Source organism: Ceratotherium simum, chromosome 6 (genome assembly GCF_057802395.1).
Source record: "Ceratotherium simum simum isolate JZ-2026a chromosome 6, ASM5780239v1, whole genome shotgun sequence".
Taxonomy (NCBI): domain Eukaryota; kingdom Metazoa; phylum Chordata; class Mammalia; order Perissodactyla; family Rhinocerotidae; genus Ceratotherium; species Ceratotherium simum.
In genome coordinates this window covers 63,220,083-63,237,219 of record NC_141905.1, presented here as the reverse complement: position 1 = coordinate 63,237,219, position 17,137 = coordinate 63,220,083, and the positions used below count along the sequence as shown (strand labels likewise).

The following is a 17,137-nucleotide window of genomic DNA, read 5'->3' as shown; positions in this document are numbered from 1 at the left end:
TAAGGCTTTTTCACATTAAAATTTATTTTCATGACAATCTTTACGATTTAATTTGTTCTTCTTTATAGTTTGCTGCTTTGCTCTTTTTCTAGATAATTATAGATTTTTTTCTTAAGTAGTTAGATGAATAAAATTTCTTAAAATTTTGACATACTGCATATATGGTGTTCACATTATTTAACAATAGTCTTTTATGATACTCTATATATTTTCTCTTTAATTTAGTTGCTATTTAGGGTTTTTAGTTTGCCACTAATAACATTTTTTTTGGCTGAGGAAGATTTGCCCTGAGCTAACATCAGTTGCCAATCTTCCTTTTTGCTTGAGGAAGATTCACCCTGAGCTAACATCTGTGCCAATCTTCCTCTATTTTGTATGTGGGTCACCACCACACACGGCTGCTGATGACTGGTGTAGGTCCACACCCGGGAACTGAACCCAGGCCACTGAAGCAGAGCACACCAAACTTAACCACTAGGCCCCAGGGCTGGCTCCCCACTAATAATATTTTTAACAATTATTTATCTATTTAAATAGGTAGTACACACACATGGTAAGAAATTCAAATTCAGAGGGAGAAATAAGTCTCCCTTCCATTCTATTCCCAGTCCTCCAAGTCTCCTCCTTAGAGGCAACCACTGTTACCAGTTTCTTGAGTAACTTTCCAGAGATACTTCATATATATGTGTGTGTGTGTGTAAAACACAGCTTTTTCCTTTATACAAATGAGAGCCCATTATACACTCTGTTCTTTGCCTTCCATATAAACCTTTGTAAGAGAACTGATCACAATTTTTAAATGGCTTAGTACATTTGAATTATGCATTTTACGTCTAATTTTATTTCATTATGATCTAGGCAGGTGGTTTTATGAAATTTCCTTCTTTCTAAATTTACTAGAATTTACATGTGACATAGTAAATGATCAATTTTTATGGAAGAGTCACACAAAACTTTTTAAAAAGTATATTACCCTGGCTTTATACTTAATTTTCTCCAAATTTCTGTTAAGTTTATTAGTTATGCAATTTAAAACTCTAACATTTTTTCTTGGTATGCTTGCTCCTTTATGATGGTGGAAAAAAATTTCCACCACAATTACATTCCTATCTATTTCTACTTTTATGTATTTTGTTAAGTTATTTAAGGCATGTAGAGCCAATGACATTTTCTTTGACTATTTATTGTACTTGTATCACTGCTTTTATTGATCCCTCAGTACATTTTAGTTAAAAAATCTACTTTTTCAGATACAACTTGAAATTGTAGCCTTTTTATACATATGTAGTGGGAGGTACGTGCCTGGTAACTTATAGAATACTATTTTTTTTTTTTTTTTTTTTGGCGAGGGAGATCAGTCCTGAGCTAACATCCGTGCTAATCCTCCTTTTTTTGCTGAGGAAGACCGGCTCTGAGCTAATATCTACTGCCAATCCTCCTCCTTTTTTTCCTCCCCCAAAGCCCCAGTGGATAGTTGTATGTCATAGTTGCACATCCTTCTAGTTGCTGTATGTGGGACGCGGCCTCAGCATGGCCGGAGAAGCGGTGCGTCGGTGCGCGCCCGGGATCCAAACCCGGGTCACCAGTAGCGGAGCATGTGCACTTAACCGCTAAGCCACCGGGGCGGCCCTAGAATACTCTTTTAATTAATCTTACTTAAATGATTTGCTTTGAATAAATTAAACTTTATTTCAACTCGGGTTTAAACTCAAAGTGATGTGTTTCTATTTATAATTATATTCCAAACATCAACTACTTAATAAAAGAGGTTTTTCTAGCATCTGCAGAAGAGGGCAGCTCCCAGGCACTGGGGCCAGGAAGGAAAGGCAGATCTTGCTGCTTTCTCCTGATTTAATGCTCTTGAAATGCAGTGGAACATGCTCAATAACCTGGCATGAATTTCCAGTGTTGGATTAGTGACATTTTAGGGTGGAATATGCTTTGTGAGTGATGAGAGCTATGCTGGGTTGACAGGGTATTATGGTATTTCATTTTGTTATACTCTGGATACTTCAGGTAACTGGCTGGCCTGCAAGAACATGATTTTCACCCAACTCTATAGTTTAAACACCTCCAAAAAGCCCTTTTAATCTAGCATGTACACTGTTTATAAAAAAAACCCATGACATCGTCAGTTCAACAATTCAAAAAACCTGTCACGTTTATATAAATATTAACATGACATAGGTATTCAAATACAGGTACATATACATAAATGCCTTATCCAGAATATCTTTATTTTAAAGGCTTACTTGTAAATGGACAGGGATTATCAAGTCCCTCTTCCATAAAATCTATTTTTAGGTCCACCAGATAGAAATGGCTTTATATACCAATAGAGCACTACTGAATCACAACTTCATATATGCGAACTACATAAAAAACTGACAATTAAAAGCCACATAGTTTCTAATATTACTACTGAAATTAACAATGTCAATCCTCGAAGTTCTTCTAAATAACCATCCTTAATGTAATTCAAAGTTTGTCTAGGTTTAAGGAATATATTCACATCTAGCTTTTATGAGAAACATGAATGTTTTATCTCCTCAGTGCAGTAAATAAGCCCCCTCCAAGTTTCAAGCTTGTCTACCTCCAGAGAAAAAGAAAAACACACTTCAGGATTGAATGAGGCTAAGATTAGTAGAAGAATCAGGATACTGAATTAGAAAACCTGCCAACAGAAGTTTCCAGGAATGACGGTATGAAAGCAGCATGTAACCAGTTAATCCACGGATTTTTCTACAGTTCCTCACTTTTGCTTCCAGACGCCACAATACTGCCCAAACATGGGGTGTGAACACAGCACTTTCCAGAGTTTCTGACATCTAGACATCTTATAAGAGTTAGTTTCAGGGGCCGGCCCAGTGGCTTAGCGGTTAAGTGCGTGCGCTCCGCTAATGGCGGCCGGGGTTCGGATCCCGGGCGCGCACCAACGCATCACTTGTCTGGCCATGCTGAGGCGCGTCCCACGTACAGCAACTAGAGGGATGTGCAACTACGACGTACAGCTATCTACTGGGGCTTTGGGGAGAAAAGGGGGAAAAAAAGGAGGAGGATTGGCAATAGATGTTAGCTCAGGGCTGGTCTTCCTCAGCAAAAAGAGGAGGACTGGCATGGATGTTAGCTCAGTGCTGATCTTCCTCACACACACACAAAAAAGTTACTTTCAAATTAAAAGAAACTTCTTAATTCATTTAGATAATGGGAACTTGCTGGACTCATGTAAATTACATGAGCCTGCTAAGTACTAATTATACTCTTTCTTATAATGATACCTCCAACTCACATCTAGGAAGTAACCAAGAAATATGAGAACGCTTAAGGGGCTAGTATTCTTGTATTGAAATAAACTCAGATTTCCAATAAACGTAATTCTTCAATAAAGAGGTACAAGAAGTCAATAAAACTAGCACTTTATTCACTGTAATGTTCATCTTAGTCTCATGCCAAGGACAGTGTCCTATTAAGTGAAACTGTGATATAACAAGGGCCTCCTGTCAACTCAAGCACCAAAGCCCCTCAAAGAGGGTTTGGAATGAACTGACCTTCCAACCTAACCCAGTGGATGATGTTATACTGAGAAGGAATTCAATTACCATGGCCAGGAGAGGCTGTGATTATCACATCAGTTCCTCTGCAAAACAGAGTCTAGTTAGTAAAGTAATAAAAACAATAATCAATCGATTATTTTGATAGTGTTAAGGGAAGAGATAGTAAGATATCTCTAGGAAGCTGTATAAGACCAAGTCCTAATGAGGGGTAGAAAAAAGACAAGATGATAAAAAGAAGACCCAAGGAACTCAAGACACAAATTTCAAATGCCCAGCCAAGATCTGGCCATGTACAGGTAATTCCCCAAACTCTTCAAAAAATGCTAACAATTGAATTCACCATTCTTCACTTGACTCAATGCCTCGGCAATCACTAAAGTGCCCTTCAGTAGTGGAAATTAAAGTAACTAATGACACTGCTTTACACTGGAACTATTTTACAGACATAAAAACAGAGAGATTAAATTCTCCCACTTATAAAGCTACCCCAGAAGTTAAGTATGTAAACCTTGACACCCATTCACTGACACCAAGTCTCCCCAGAACTGGAACGATCGGTACTCAATGAGATCAAACAACTAACGAATAACTCTTCTGACCTGCAGAATGAGAACGAAGTAGTCTACAGGTTTGTTTCGCTGGTAGAGGTAGTGTTCTGGTGCTTTCTTGTTCTTCTCATCATGCTTCAGCTCCTGGATGACATTGGGGTGCTTTAGCAGCCTTAGCAGAATCTTCTCTGACATCTGGGATGGGCTAAATGCTTCTACTTCTATAGATATAAACACAACTTGATATTACACTTCAAATGGATGGAAAAAATTATACTAGTGATTAAGGTGTTTAGATAACAAGAATACTTAGAATCAAAGTGATACAATATGGATAACGAGACTTCCGTTTGGTGATCCACTGGGGGCAGGTTACCTGGGAAAAATTAGAAAATGCTGAATTCTCATATTTGTTTCTTTTAAATTCTTCCTTTTCAACCTGTCATTTGTTTCAGTTCTCATAAAAATACCCTAATTTTCTGACTGATAACAAATGAAAATCAACCAGAAGCAGGCTCCTTCACTGCCAGGATGCCCTTCAACAGGCCACACTAGTCTGACTGTCCAACGACAGCCAGAGGAAGAAGCGCAGGTCAGGAAGCATCAGATGTGGGTTAGTACCAGGTGCACAGACACAGCGCTCCACATCTCCCTCTCCCACCCAGCTGCCCTGAGGAAGTCTGGGAGCAACGGAAGGCAGAGATTCGGAATAAACACAAGGCGCGTGCACACATCAACATGCACTCCAACTTGCCAATTAAAAAAAAAGTAATGTTGATCTGTATTTATAAAGATATCAATTTTATTTAAGATAAAGAACCCAAAATTACTGATTTAAGGGTGCTATCCTGACACTGGACTTCATGGAATCTCAGAGGCAGAGTAGGATAACATTTAGTTTTAAAGTGTGGTTCTTAAATGATGAAGACTATTATCATAGCAGAATTGAAAAAGAATAATAAGTAAGTTAAAGATATTGTTTATAGGTTTTAAAATTTTTTAAATTATGCTATATGTGAAAATTATAAATTCTGTATTAGCTTCTGTGACTTTTTTGTAATAACAAAATAAGATAGTACATTGCAGACATTTTGGAAAATACACAAAAAGAGGAAAATAAAAATTACCTATAAACCAACCACTCATAACCCTTCTGAGGAATTGGTGAGCATTTCTTTCCAGTAGGCATCTTGCCTAGGTATCTGTGCCTGTATATACGTGTGTGTACACACAAAATAACAACTATAATCTTACTGTACACAAAGTTGTATATTTCTTTTTTCTCGCTATTAAATCATGAGTATTTTCCCATATCAGAAATATTATATTGTGAGCATTTCCATATATCTGAAAACATGATCTTAAAGAGTGTATAACGTTCCATCATGTGGTTGCTGTTAGCCTTCTTTTCAAAATATCTTAAGTACACTGCATGCAGTTGAAAGGTACTGGCTGCCCATCGTGGACACAGACGTCTTCTACAGGCCACTGGGTACTTTCAGATTTTCTCACACGTCCCCTGGCCAACAGAGCTCACCCTTCACCTAGAGAGGCAATTGGGGATGTGAGAAGGATTAGTCAGTCTCTTAAGTCCATTCAACCTTGACCTCTCTGGAGCAGTCAGTGCTGGCCGGGTTGGTGGTTTTAATAATGTGAACACTTGCCTCCTCGAATGGGCCCAAGTTAACAATCTGATTTGAAGAGGCCGTCAAGAAATCCATGTTAGAGTTCTTAGAATTTCTGATTTCGTTAAAACCATAAAAGATAGATTTAATTTTTAAAATCTATTTTTCTTCTTCACAAATCATAGCACCTGTGTTACCACTGATGTCCAACTGTTCTTCCAAGGCAAGCTGAAGAGAGAATTACTCAGCTGTCCAACAAACAATGAGGTGGTGTCTGGTTCACACTGTCAGCCTACTCCACCAGCTGGCTTTCCCCTGGGCTTAGTTGGAAGCAGATGACCTGGCCTACTGTTCACATGCAGTGTGGCACTAACATTCATCCTTACCTTTCAGACCAATTTTAAGTTACTGGTCCACCCCTGGTAAATGTCTCAGAGGGTTCATGCCGACACTGAACATAGGAGAGGAGAGAATTTAAAAAGAAAAAAACAAAACAAAACAAACAAAACAAAAAAAAACAAAAAACAAAACACAAAAGTGGCATTACTTATCACCCCATTTCCCAGTCTCCACCCCCAGCCCACCCCTCAGCGGTGGGTGAGAAACAGGCTCCAGGGTTGGTAGAGATTTCAAACTGTGATAAGCTGCACTTGCCTGTTGCTAGGAAACGGTGCATGGCCAAGAGAAGCTGTGGTGATATTTTAACCTTCATCTCGCTGTCTGTCTGCTTAAAGGCGGAAAAATCTTGCTTTCTTTCACGATGGGCCACTTTCTTTTTTGTTCTGTTATCAGCTGAGGGAAGAATGAGAAAAGAAAAAAGTAAGGAAATGCATTCCATTAAATCATGGCTCTTTTTAAATGAAAATGACAAAATATATCGGAAAGGCTAGACTCTCTCTCCAGATGGTGGGCACTCTGTGTACAAATACCACATGGAAAGAGGAAGGGAGAGAGAGAATCCTCATCACATCAGTGCAGCAGTCATGAGACAATCCAAAGTAAGAAATAACAGGCAACCTGATTAGTAGCAACTATAAACATACCTCATGAAGACCTTTAGAGCCCTTGAAAGTACATTATTGGGCAGCCTTGGACAGAAACCCTCATTGATTCTATACAACCACATAGCAGCAGAGTGTGTAGCCTGGAGCACACACAGTCTCCTGCTATTCAATGTCACCACACCGCAGTGAAGAACAATCTTTGTGCCACAGAAGACCCAGGGAACTGTGTCCCTGCCTTTGAGAGGCTCCTAGCCTCTGCCAAAACAAAACACATCAAGAACACTTTCAAAGAACAATATTTTAATAATAATATCTGTGAGCTTCATTTCTACCCCAGACCATGAGACCCTCAAGGTCAAGCAAATATGAAGAAAGGGATAAAGGTCAGCGAATTTCCTCTGTAAGAGGCTAGACAGTAAATATTTCAGGGTCTGCGGGCCATACGGTCTCTGCTGCAACTACTCAACTCTGCTGATCAGCAAAAGCAGCCATATGTAAACAGATTAGCATGGCTGTGTTCCAATAAAACTTTACTATGGACATGAAATTTGAATTTCATGTCATTTTCGCTTGTCACAAAATAATTATTCTTTTGTTTTTTTCCAACAATTAAAAAATGTAAAAGAAAAACATTCTTAGCTTGTGGGTCATACAAAAAGTGGTGGCAGGCACTTGTGGGCTGTAGTTTGCAAATCCCTGATCTGGAAGGTGTCTAATGCAAAACCTTTAATCAGGTTGCCTGTTATTACTTACTTTGGATTATGTCATGGCTGCTGCACTGATTTGATGAGGATTCTCTCTCCCTTCCTCTTTCCATGACAAAGAAGTGGTCAACAAAACAAAACAAAACAAAACACTAGGTTAAAGACAAGACCCCAATCGCTTGCTCCTTTCCCAAGAACCACAGGTGTTTGCATTACCATTTCATGCCTAGGGCAAAATGGATGGATTACTAGGCTTGTTCTGGGGAGAAGGCAATTACAACGTATAATTTTCTTGTCTCAAATTCTTTTGAGAATCAGACAGCATAAACCAACACAAAATTTTACAATAATTTTCTAATGGCAAAGGCAGTCATCATCCCTGATCTCCTATCTAGATCAAGAATATATGTGGGCCGGCCCCGTGGCTTAGGGGTTAAGTGCGCACGCTCCGCTGCTGGGGGCCCGGGTTCAGATCCCGGGCGCGCACCGACACACTGCTTCTCCGGCCATGCTGAGGCCATGTCCCACATACAGCAACTAGAAGGATGTGCAGCTATGACATACAACTATCTACTGGGGCTTTGGGGGAAAAATAAATAAATAAAATTAAAAAAAAAAAAAAGAATATATGTGAAACCACAAGTTAGCATTTCGTTATCAGTAAGTCACGGCAGGCAACGCTTCAGTAGGAAATCAGTCTAATGGAGGTTTAAAAGCTAACTGGAGTGCAAACATAAGACCTCATCAATGTCTAGATTCTGTCTCCTATGCTGAGGACTACCCCTGGGGAAGCACATCAACACAGAGAGACACACTTGGTGTTAAACAGTCACCAGTTAAACAGACAGACGAAAAGAATGTAAACACACAAATAATATTCTCTATCATGAGACCTCGACCTCCTCCCCAAGTGTCAAAGGATAAAACGCATAGGCACTGGTGTTTTTTAAGAACACTATAGGGCCGGCCCGGTGGCTTAGCGGTTAAGTGCACGCGCTCCGCTGCTGGCGGCCCGGGTTCGGATCCCGGGCGTGCCCCGACGCACCGCTTCTCTGGCCATGCTGAGGCCGTGTCCCACATGCAGCAACTAGAAGGATGTGCAGCTATGACATACGGCTATCCGCTGGGGCTTTGGGGGAAAAAATAAATAAATAAAATCTTTAAAAAAAAAAAAAAAAAAAAAAAAAGAACACTATACAGATGTGAGGAAAAAATAAGACACATTTTCAGAAGCAGGTCATTAGCTAAATATGAAATTCATTCTTTTAACGGTGCACGGAAGACTCAAATTTAAAATGAGAGACATTCCCTTCTGGTGGGACTGACTAAAATCACTCTGCTTTGGGCAAGGCCGGCTTTGTCCCAGGTGCCCCAGGCCATTTTAATGGTCTATTTCCTCCTCCAAGTCATGTTTTAAAAGCCAAACGGGACAAATAGAGCCCAGATGCTCTTTCTCTATCCCATCTTTGAGAGCCCCAAACATCTCAGGCCTTGGGCCATCTTTGGCATTTTTAAACTCTGGAAAGAGTCTGACTTTGCTAAGGGTGAGGCTGAGGAAGAAGGTTTAGGCTCCACAGTCCAACAATCCAGCTGTGTACTTTCATGAGACAGGATTCAGGTTCAACACCCAGCCCAGGATCAAGCCTACCCTTGGGCAAACAGGTACGGGTAGTCCCCAACCCCCCACCCATCCCCCAAAAAAAGAAGGCAGAGAAGCAGGAAAGGGAAAAAAACATTCTTATTTTGTACCCTACCCTGTCCTGCCTCCTATACCCCTACCTCGCCACCACTGCCCCAACAAAACTACACTTGTAACCTCACCTCTACCCTTGCCCATGGCTTCTGAAACAAGGGAATTGAAACAGTTGCTATCCATCAATTTAACAAATCCTCCTCACTTTTTAAGTACTTGAATTACGACCTTAAGTAGAAAAAGAAATTTATCCAAAAACAATTTACCTAGTTGTGTAAAATGAAAATTTAGTAATGAACAATTCTTCTTCCACATGTAAAATAAATGTAAAAACCAAGAGTGGAGTTTTCTGTTCAGGGCAAGTAACGCCCAGCTCAATGGTCAGAAGCAGCTGGCTTTTCAAACAAACATGCCACTTAACATTACAAGATCTGCCTCTTCCTTCTCCCCCCGATGAAGGGACTGGAATACACTGACAGGTTGTATACAGCCTACACACATGGCACGTAATTAGAAACAGAGGCAAACAACTGGAGAGATGTCAGATGACCCACAAACAACGTGACCAAAAAAGCAAAGGTTTTGGGAAATTACACTGAGACAATGCTACTCACTGTATAAATCTGTTTCATCTAGAATCTCAGATTTGATGATTTCTTCAATCACATCTTCTAATGTGACAATTCCCAGAACTTCATAAAACGGATCCCCCTCTCCCTCATTGTTTACTCGCTGCACAATAGCCAGGTGAGATTTACCTGCAAAGAAAAGAAAACAAAGTTTAAGACGTAATTTTCTGAATTTCCTGAATGAAGCCTTATAGATGATTATGGTAAAAATAGCAGCAAACAGATACCCTATTACCAAAGTTTGCATTTCAGCATTTAAAAAATGTATGGAATGTGGAAATACCACAGACAAATGGAAAAATTTCATGAGCCATCAAAACAAGACCAGTTAAGCCAGAAGACTGTCACCTTCTACACACACTGTCCTGCACCACAATACATTTGCTTCCTAATGGATTTGGTCTTCAGTAATGGCAGCTCTTCCTTTGTGATCTTTTAGAAACTGCTACTTTACTTTAGGAGAGCAATTCCCAAAGTGTGGTCCGTGGACCCATAGGGATGCCCAAGACCCTTTTAGGACGTTGGCAAGGTCAAATTATTTTCATTAGAATACTAAAACGTTCCCGGCCTTTTTCACCGTGTTGATATTGAACCAATGGTGCAGAGGTGCCGAGCACAAATCAAGGCAGTGGTAGCAAACTCTACCAGTGGTCACTGTATTCTCCACGACCACGCACGGAAAGAGGGAAAAATGTTAGTTTCTCTTAAGAATATCCTTGATCAAGCAGTAAAAATTGTTAATTCCATTAAATCTTGACCCCGAATACCTGTCTTCTAATATTCTATGTGACAAAATGGGAAGTGTCATGAAACACTTGTGTTGCATTCTGAAGTCTGACAGCTGTCCTGAGGAAAAGCACGTGGGCCATTGTTTGAGGTGCAAGTGACCAGCCATTGTTTTCACTGACATGATTTTTACCTAAAAGAACGGCTTCCAAACAAACTATGGTTATTTAGATTTGGATATTTGGCAGATATTTTCTTGAAAATGAACAAACGAGCCTGTTACGTTAAGGAAACAACAGCAGCTTCTGCTGCCAATGATAAAATTTGAGCTTTCAAGGGAAAATCAGAATTTTGGGAAACTTGTATCTACCATCATGAGCTTGAGAGCTTCTCAGTGAAGACTTTTCTGGTGCAACAGGTAGTGATATTAACAAATGTGATTTTTTAAAACATTGAATAATGAAATGTGTCAACATTTCAAAGATCTGTGAACCAATATTTTCCAAATGACCATGGTAATGACGTTACCAAATCACGCAGGAGTAAGCGATCTAGCAGAGTGCGAGACATAACAATGGATTTTTTTAAAGTAAACTTTTTAGTTTGCAGTAATTTTAGATTTACAGAAAAGTGGCAAAGATAGTATGGAGAGTTCCTATATACTCGTCACTCAGTTTTCCCCATTGTTAACATCTTACATTACCATGATACATTTATCAAAACTAAGAAATTGACATTGATACAGTAAGTAAATTCCAGACTTTATGTGGATTTCACCAGTTTTTCCACTAATGTCCTCTTTCTGCTCAAGTATCCAATCCAGAGCACCACACTGCATTCAGCTATCACGTCTCCCCGGTCTCCTCCGGTCTGTGAGAGTTTCTCAGTCTTTCCTGGTTTTTTATGACATTGACAATCAAGGAGTACTGGTCAGGTATCCTATAGAACGTCCTCTGATTTGGATTTGTCATGTTTTTCTCATGATTAGAGTGGGGTTACAGGTTTTCTAGTTACCTCATATCAGGGTCTACATGACACCCACATGACATCACAGGCGATGTTCACCTTCACCACTTGATTAAGGCAGTGTTTCCCAGGTTTATCCACTGTAAAGTTACTAATTTTTCCCTTTCCCTAATTCTATTCTTTGGAAGCAAGTCACTAAGCCTAGCCCAACCCCAGGGAGGGGTGAGGGGTAAGAATTAAGCTCTTAATTCTTGGAGTGGGGGATTATCTACATATATTATTCAGAATTCTTCTGTAAGGAAGATTTCAGACCCAAGGATTTTAATGTAGCAGTGCATCAAAAGTCCACTGGTATAGTATCAAAAGAGAATATCCACGATTGTCCAAAAAGGCTATTAAAATACCCTTCCCTTTTCCAAATACATATCAGTGTGAGGCAAGATTTTCTTCACATACTTCATCTTCCATTTAACTAGATATCTAAAAAAGAGATATGCGAAAAGGTACACAATGCCACTCTTCTTACTATTTTTATTTTGGAAAATAGGTTTTTTTAATGAAAATGTAATTTATGTTAACCTGTAATGGATTTATTACTGTCTTTTGAAAATGAATTAATAAGTAAACAAGTAAATGTTTTAAATTTCTCAGGTTTAATTTCAAATACAGTAAATATCAAAAGATATAACCCACAGGGAAGAACACGTGCTCTGAGTCGAACAGTCCCGGATTTGAACTTCAGCACTGCCACTTATTAGCCATCACTAGCAGTGTGATCATGAGCAACTACACAACTTTTCTAAGCCTCAGTCTCCTCATCTCTAAACCAGGCTCACAATAATGCTGCCACACAGGGCTGTTATGAATATCAGAGATAACGTTGGTAACTGGCAAAGACAGTGCCTGGGATCCACTGGGTGATCAATAAATGGTAACACATTAATTTATTAATATTCTTTCCCAATTCTAAGGCACCATCAACTTATTACCAACTTAGAGGGAAAAAACACTATATTAAATGTACACCTTGATTAAAAGATGCATCTCAATTTCAGAAAGATCTTTTAAAATATCAAATGCTTCTCTCAAATACCAATACTGGTTTTCCCAATCCAAGGCATGCGAGACATCTGAAACATATCCTTAAGTTAAGCCAAGCAGACATGATCTGGAAATTTCATAATCAGTCAACATGTATATTGTTTTTTTAAATGACAGGGTGGGGTTTTCGGGGGGAAAGGGCTGGGGGAAGTCCTTTAAATAAAGTTTACTTAAAACCTCAAATTGGGCGAGTTCACTCAGACACAACCAGCCAGACAAACTAAAAATATGCTGCAGGCCAGGTCCGATCAGGTTCCCAGCACTTACTCAGAAACTGGCTTTGGTTCTGTGGGTTTGTCAGCCCCTTTCCGCTCTGCCTCAGGCCCCTTTATAGGCAACAACGTCTGGAAGCCTAGAAGTTTAGATTATTAAACAATTAGGCATCCTAACAATTTTCATCCTTAGCATGCTCACGCTCAAAGAATGAAAATATTTTGAGTAAATGAGAGTAGGAGGGAAACTTATCAGCAATAGATATAAACATCGCATCAGGTCAAGTCAATTCTAGTTGAGTCAATTCAGCCCAGTCAGTTTCTCACATCTGCTTTCCCAAGGACCCAAACATAAGCAGTTAAAAATTCTTGGTGAATGCTGTCTGTCGAAAGTTAAATTCTTTTGCTATTCCCAGCTTGTGATCATTTAAAAGGAATTTTCCAAAGCAAGGTCTAATATTAGACTCAAAATGAAGTTTCCATTCCACTGAGGCGCTATTCTCACCAAAGTAACTACCGCATAATCAGATTGTCTTGGAGCTATTCGTTTAAATGCAGATGGACATACTTGAAATACCAGCTCGATAGCACCAACGGATCTGACTGGAAAGGGCCTTACTCTAGGAGAAATTATGTGAGTTAGGCTTCTTAGATTGAAAATTCTTAAGTTTTCTTCCAAGCTCACATGTAGCCTTCTACACCCCAACCTCCAGTGTTAAAGCTTCTGCATCTGCAGAGTTACATTCTTTGAGCTTGGAATTCCTGGTGAGAAGTCCTGTTTTTTGAACCTTCTTCCTGGTAAGCAGTACAAAATAAAATGACACCCCTCTTCTCTAATCAAGCTTTTGGAGAACAGGGATACAATGCACCTATCCCCCACTTCAACACTGACTGCAGGGAGTTCAGTTTTCAGCCTCGTCAATGGAGCAATCAAAAGGAAAATGTAAACAACTTGTCCGTACAGAAATTCAAAAAATTGAACTCAAATACCATCCTCCTTAACCTGAGTATTGGAGGGATTAAGTCAGGACTGAAAGCAGAAAAGCAACTTTGGGAAACTAATAGAAAACTAAGCCAAAAACTGAAAAAGATTATGAATTGATAGATTCTTAACTTCCAAAGAGTAGAATGAAAATATAGCAATCAATACAATATGCAATTATAGGCACTAAATAACACTAAAACTTTTAAATATACACAGATTAAATAAACTTGATAAACTGTATGTAGAACAAATAAAGCATAATTGCTGTCACAGTTACGGCTTGGAGACGGCCCTTTTTGGCTAGTTGTAAGAGGTCTTGCAGTATTCCAGTCACTTCAAAATCTTCTGAAATTTAAACCCCTAGCCTCTCTCCCCCTATCTGGTCCTAGAAATGGAGGACAAAGGGATCACTAAGTCAGGCCTAAGAGAATCTAAGCAGGCCTGTCTTCAGAGTATAGGGATCTATTAATATATCTCTATTCAAATTCAGAATCATAAGCAAGTTATTATGAAACGTAACCTAGACTGTTCATCTTTCCTTAACTGCTACATGCTCAAGGCAGGGCACCTGTGCAGATGAAATTACAAGAACATGTCTTCATTGTGAGATGGACTAAGTAATGAAAATAATCTATACACGGTAAAAATGGGATCAAATTTCTGCCTCTGCCTGCTTCCACTGCTCCCCAAATCAAAGTTTATTACTGGTATATTCTCTCTGGAGAACCAGCCCAGAAGGGTAGCAAGTTGCCTCATTTGTATCTTTTAACCTTACTACAATGCTAGGCTCAAAGTTTGAATGACAGACACCATTTATATTTTGACAGGAATAATTAACTAGATAGTGATTAGACTAACAAAGGGTACCTGTAACTGCCTGATGAAAATATGGACTCATTTGCTATAACACAAGTTTGATGTCAATAAAGTGAAATGGAACAGTAGACAGACTAATTGAAATAGCTAAGGAAGAAAGCCAAGAGGGTAGATGAAATAGTATGGAATTAGGAACAATTTGACACAGCTGTGCTAATAAAAAGTGAAAGACAGTAGTCAAAAAGACCTAATAATGCCAGCACAAGGCAAACAGAGTCCATGGGGTCCTAAAATGCCACTCAAACAGCAGGAAGAAAATAAACAGAAGATTCAATAATGAGAAACTAAAGCAAAACATTTTACACTCTCCATTACTGCTGTGTTGCACAACTCCAGGGGGCACCATTAGCACAGAACGCAAGGCCTAACGGTTCCTCTGAAGTTGTGCAACACTGTGGCCCCTCACTAACCAAGGGCAGGGCAAATGAAGCATTTGATATGCCTTTGTTTTTAAAGGATTCCCAGTCTATCTAATATAAAAATTATAATAATTCGGTAAGTAGGAATCAATAAAGTTTCTAAGAGTAAGCTCTATGGGACTAGTGATAAAAGAAAAAAATACTCTATAAGCCAGAATTTAGGTCCCACATAACCAAAACAAAATGGGATGGAGGATGTATTTGAATGCATCAAGAAAGTCAATACACTTTACTTATAATTAGAATTAAATTTAGTCTGATTTACAAAAAATGAACAAACTGATCAAGTGAGCTAATATATATGAACATAATTTATAATCCACAAAATACAATGCTATGCAAGTACCAGTGACCTATAGTCACGCAAATTCATTCATTCACTCAATAAATATTTACTAAATGCCTACCACGTGCCAGGCTCATATCTCAGAAAACAAAACAAAGTACCGGCTCTCAAGGAACATTCTAGAGGAGGAGACAGACACTAAAGGAAACAGACAATAAAAAAGCATGTCAGACTGTGTAAAATGTGCTGCGGAGAACAACAAAGCATGGGCAGAATTTTTTTTTTTGGTGAGGAAGATTAGCCCCGAGCTAACATCTGTTGCCAATCTTCTTCTTTTTGCTGAGGAAGATTGGCCCTGGGCTAACATCCGTGCCCATCTTCCTCTACTTTATATGTGGGACACCTGCCACAGCATGGCTTGATTAAGTGGTGCATAGGTCTGCACCTGGGATCTGAACCTGTGAACCCTGGGCCGCCAAAGCGAAGTACATGGACTTAACCACTACGCCACCAGGCTGGCCCCCATAATTATTTAATATAGGATAGTCAGGTTAAGTTAAGTTCGGCACGCTCTGTGTCAGCAGCCTGGGTCGCAGGTTTGGATCCTGGGCGCGGACCTACACCACCTGTTGGCAGCCATGCTGTGGCAGCAACCCACATACAAAACAGAGGAAGATTGGCACAGATGTTAGCTCAGGGACAATCTTCCTCAAGCAAAAAAGAGGAAGATTGGTAACAGATGTTAGCTCAGGGTGAATGTTCCTCAGTGAAAAAATAAATAAATAAATAAATAATATAGGATGGTCAGGGAAAGGTCTCTCTAATAAGGTGACATTTGAGCAAAGCTGAGGGGCTTTAAGTAGCCAAGTGAAGCAGATACGGGACTGGGTAGGTTAGTTCAGGTGGAGGGAACAACAGAGGCCCTGAAGAGGGAGAGGCTTGACGTGCTTGAGGAAAAGGAGGCCAGTGCGGCTGGAACAGAGTGAGCAAGAGGGAAAGAGGCAGGCGAGGGCGGTGTGCAGATCATGTAACCATCACACAGACTTTAGCTTTTACTCTGAGGTGGGAAGTCACTGGAAGATTCTGAGCAGAAGAGTGACATGATCTGTATTGTTTTAGAAGGATCACTCTGGCTGCTGGGGTGAGAAAAGGCTTGGCAGCTGGTGGGAGGAGGAGGGCAGTGGGGAAGGGCAGCCGCAGTGAAGAGGGAAACCCAGTTGGGAAGCTATTTCAGCAATCTAAGCGAGAGGCGATGGTGGCTTGGACCAGGGGGTAAGAGCGGAGGTGACAAGAAGGACGTAGATTCTGAATATGTATTTGAGAGAGAGCCAACAGGTTTTGTTGATGGACTGAATGTGGGCAGAAGAGAAAGAAGAGTCAAGGCTGACTGTAAGGCTTTTTGGCCTGAGCAACAGGAGGAATAGAGTTGCCATTTACTGAGGGAGGACTGTGGGAGGTGCACGTTTGGAAGGGAAATCAGTTCAGTTTTAGACAGGTTAAGTGTGAGACAGACATCCTAGTGGAAATGTCAACTAGGCAGTTACATACCTAAGTCCAGAATTCAAGAGACTGAGAGAGACGTGGGCTAGAGACGAAAGTTGGGGATCATCAGAGCTTAGATGGCGGTAAAGCCGGAAACCGGATGACATCACCGAAGGAGTGGGAGTGGACAGAGACAAGATCCCAGCACTGAGCCTGGGGCAGGCCAACTGTCTGTAGGTTAGGAAGTTAAGATATAACCAAAAAGGAGACTGAGAAGGAGAGGCCAGTGGGGAAGCAGAGATAAAGAGAATGGTGTTTTGGAAGCCA

The 17,137-nt window shown here is 40.0% G+C and overlaps 1 protein-coding gene across 2 annotated transcripts in view; it reads right to left on the bottom strand.

Annotated features, from left to right (window-relative positions):
* CNNM2 (cyclin and CBS domain divalent metal cation transport mediator 2) overlaps window positions 1-17,137 on the bottom strand; it is a 143,878-nt gene that overhangs the window by 23,593 nt on the left and 103,148 nt on the right. For both annotated transcript variants that reach the window (XM_004428022.3, XM_004428023.3), the window contains exons 2-4: window positions 9,743-9,886; window positions 6,382-6,519; window positions 4,154-4,323 (exon numbers count right to left, since the gene is read on the bottom strand). In XM_004428022.3, the coding sequence (XP_004428079.1) occupies window positions 4,154-4,323; window positions 6,382-6,519; window positions 9,743-9,886 (452 nt within the window). The remainder of the gene's footprint in view (window positions 1-4,153; window positions 4,324-6,381; window positions 6,520-9,742; window positions 9,887-17,137) is intronic.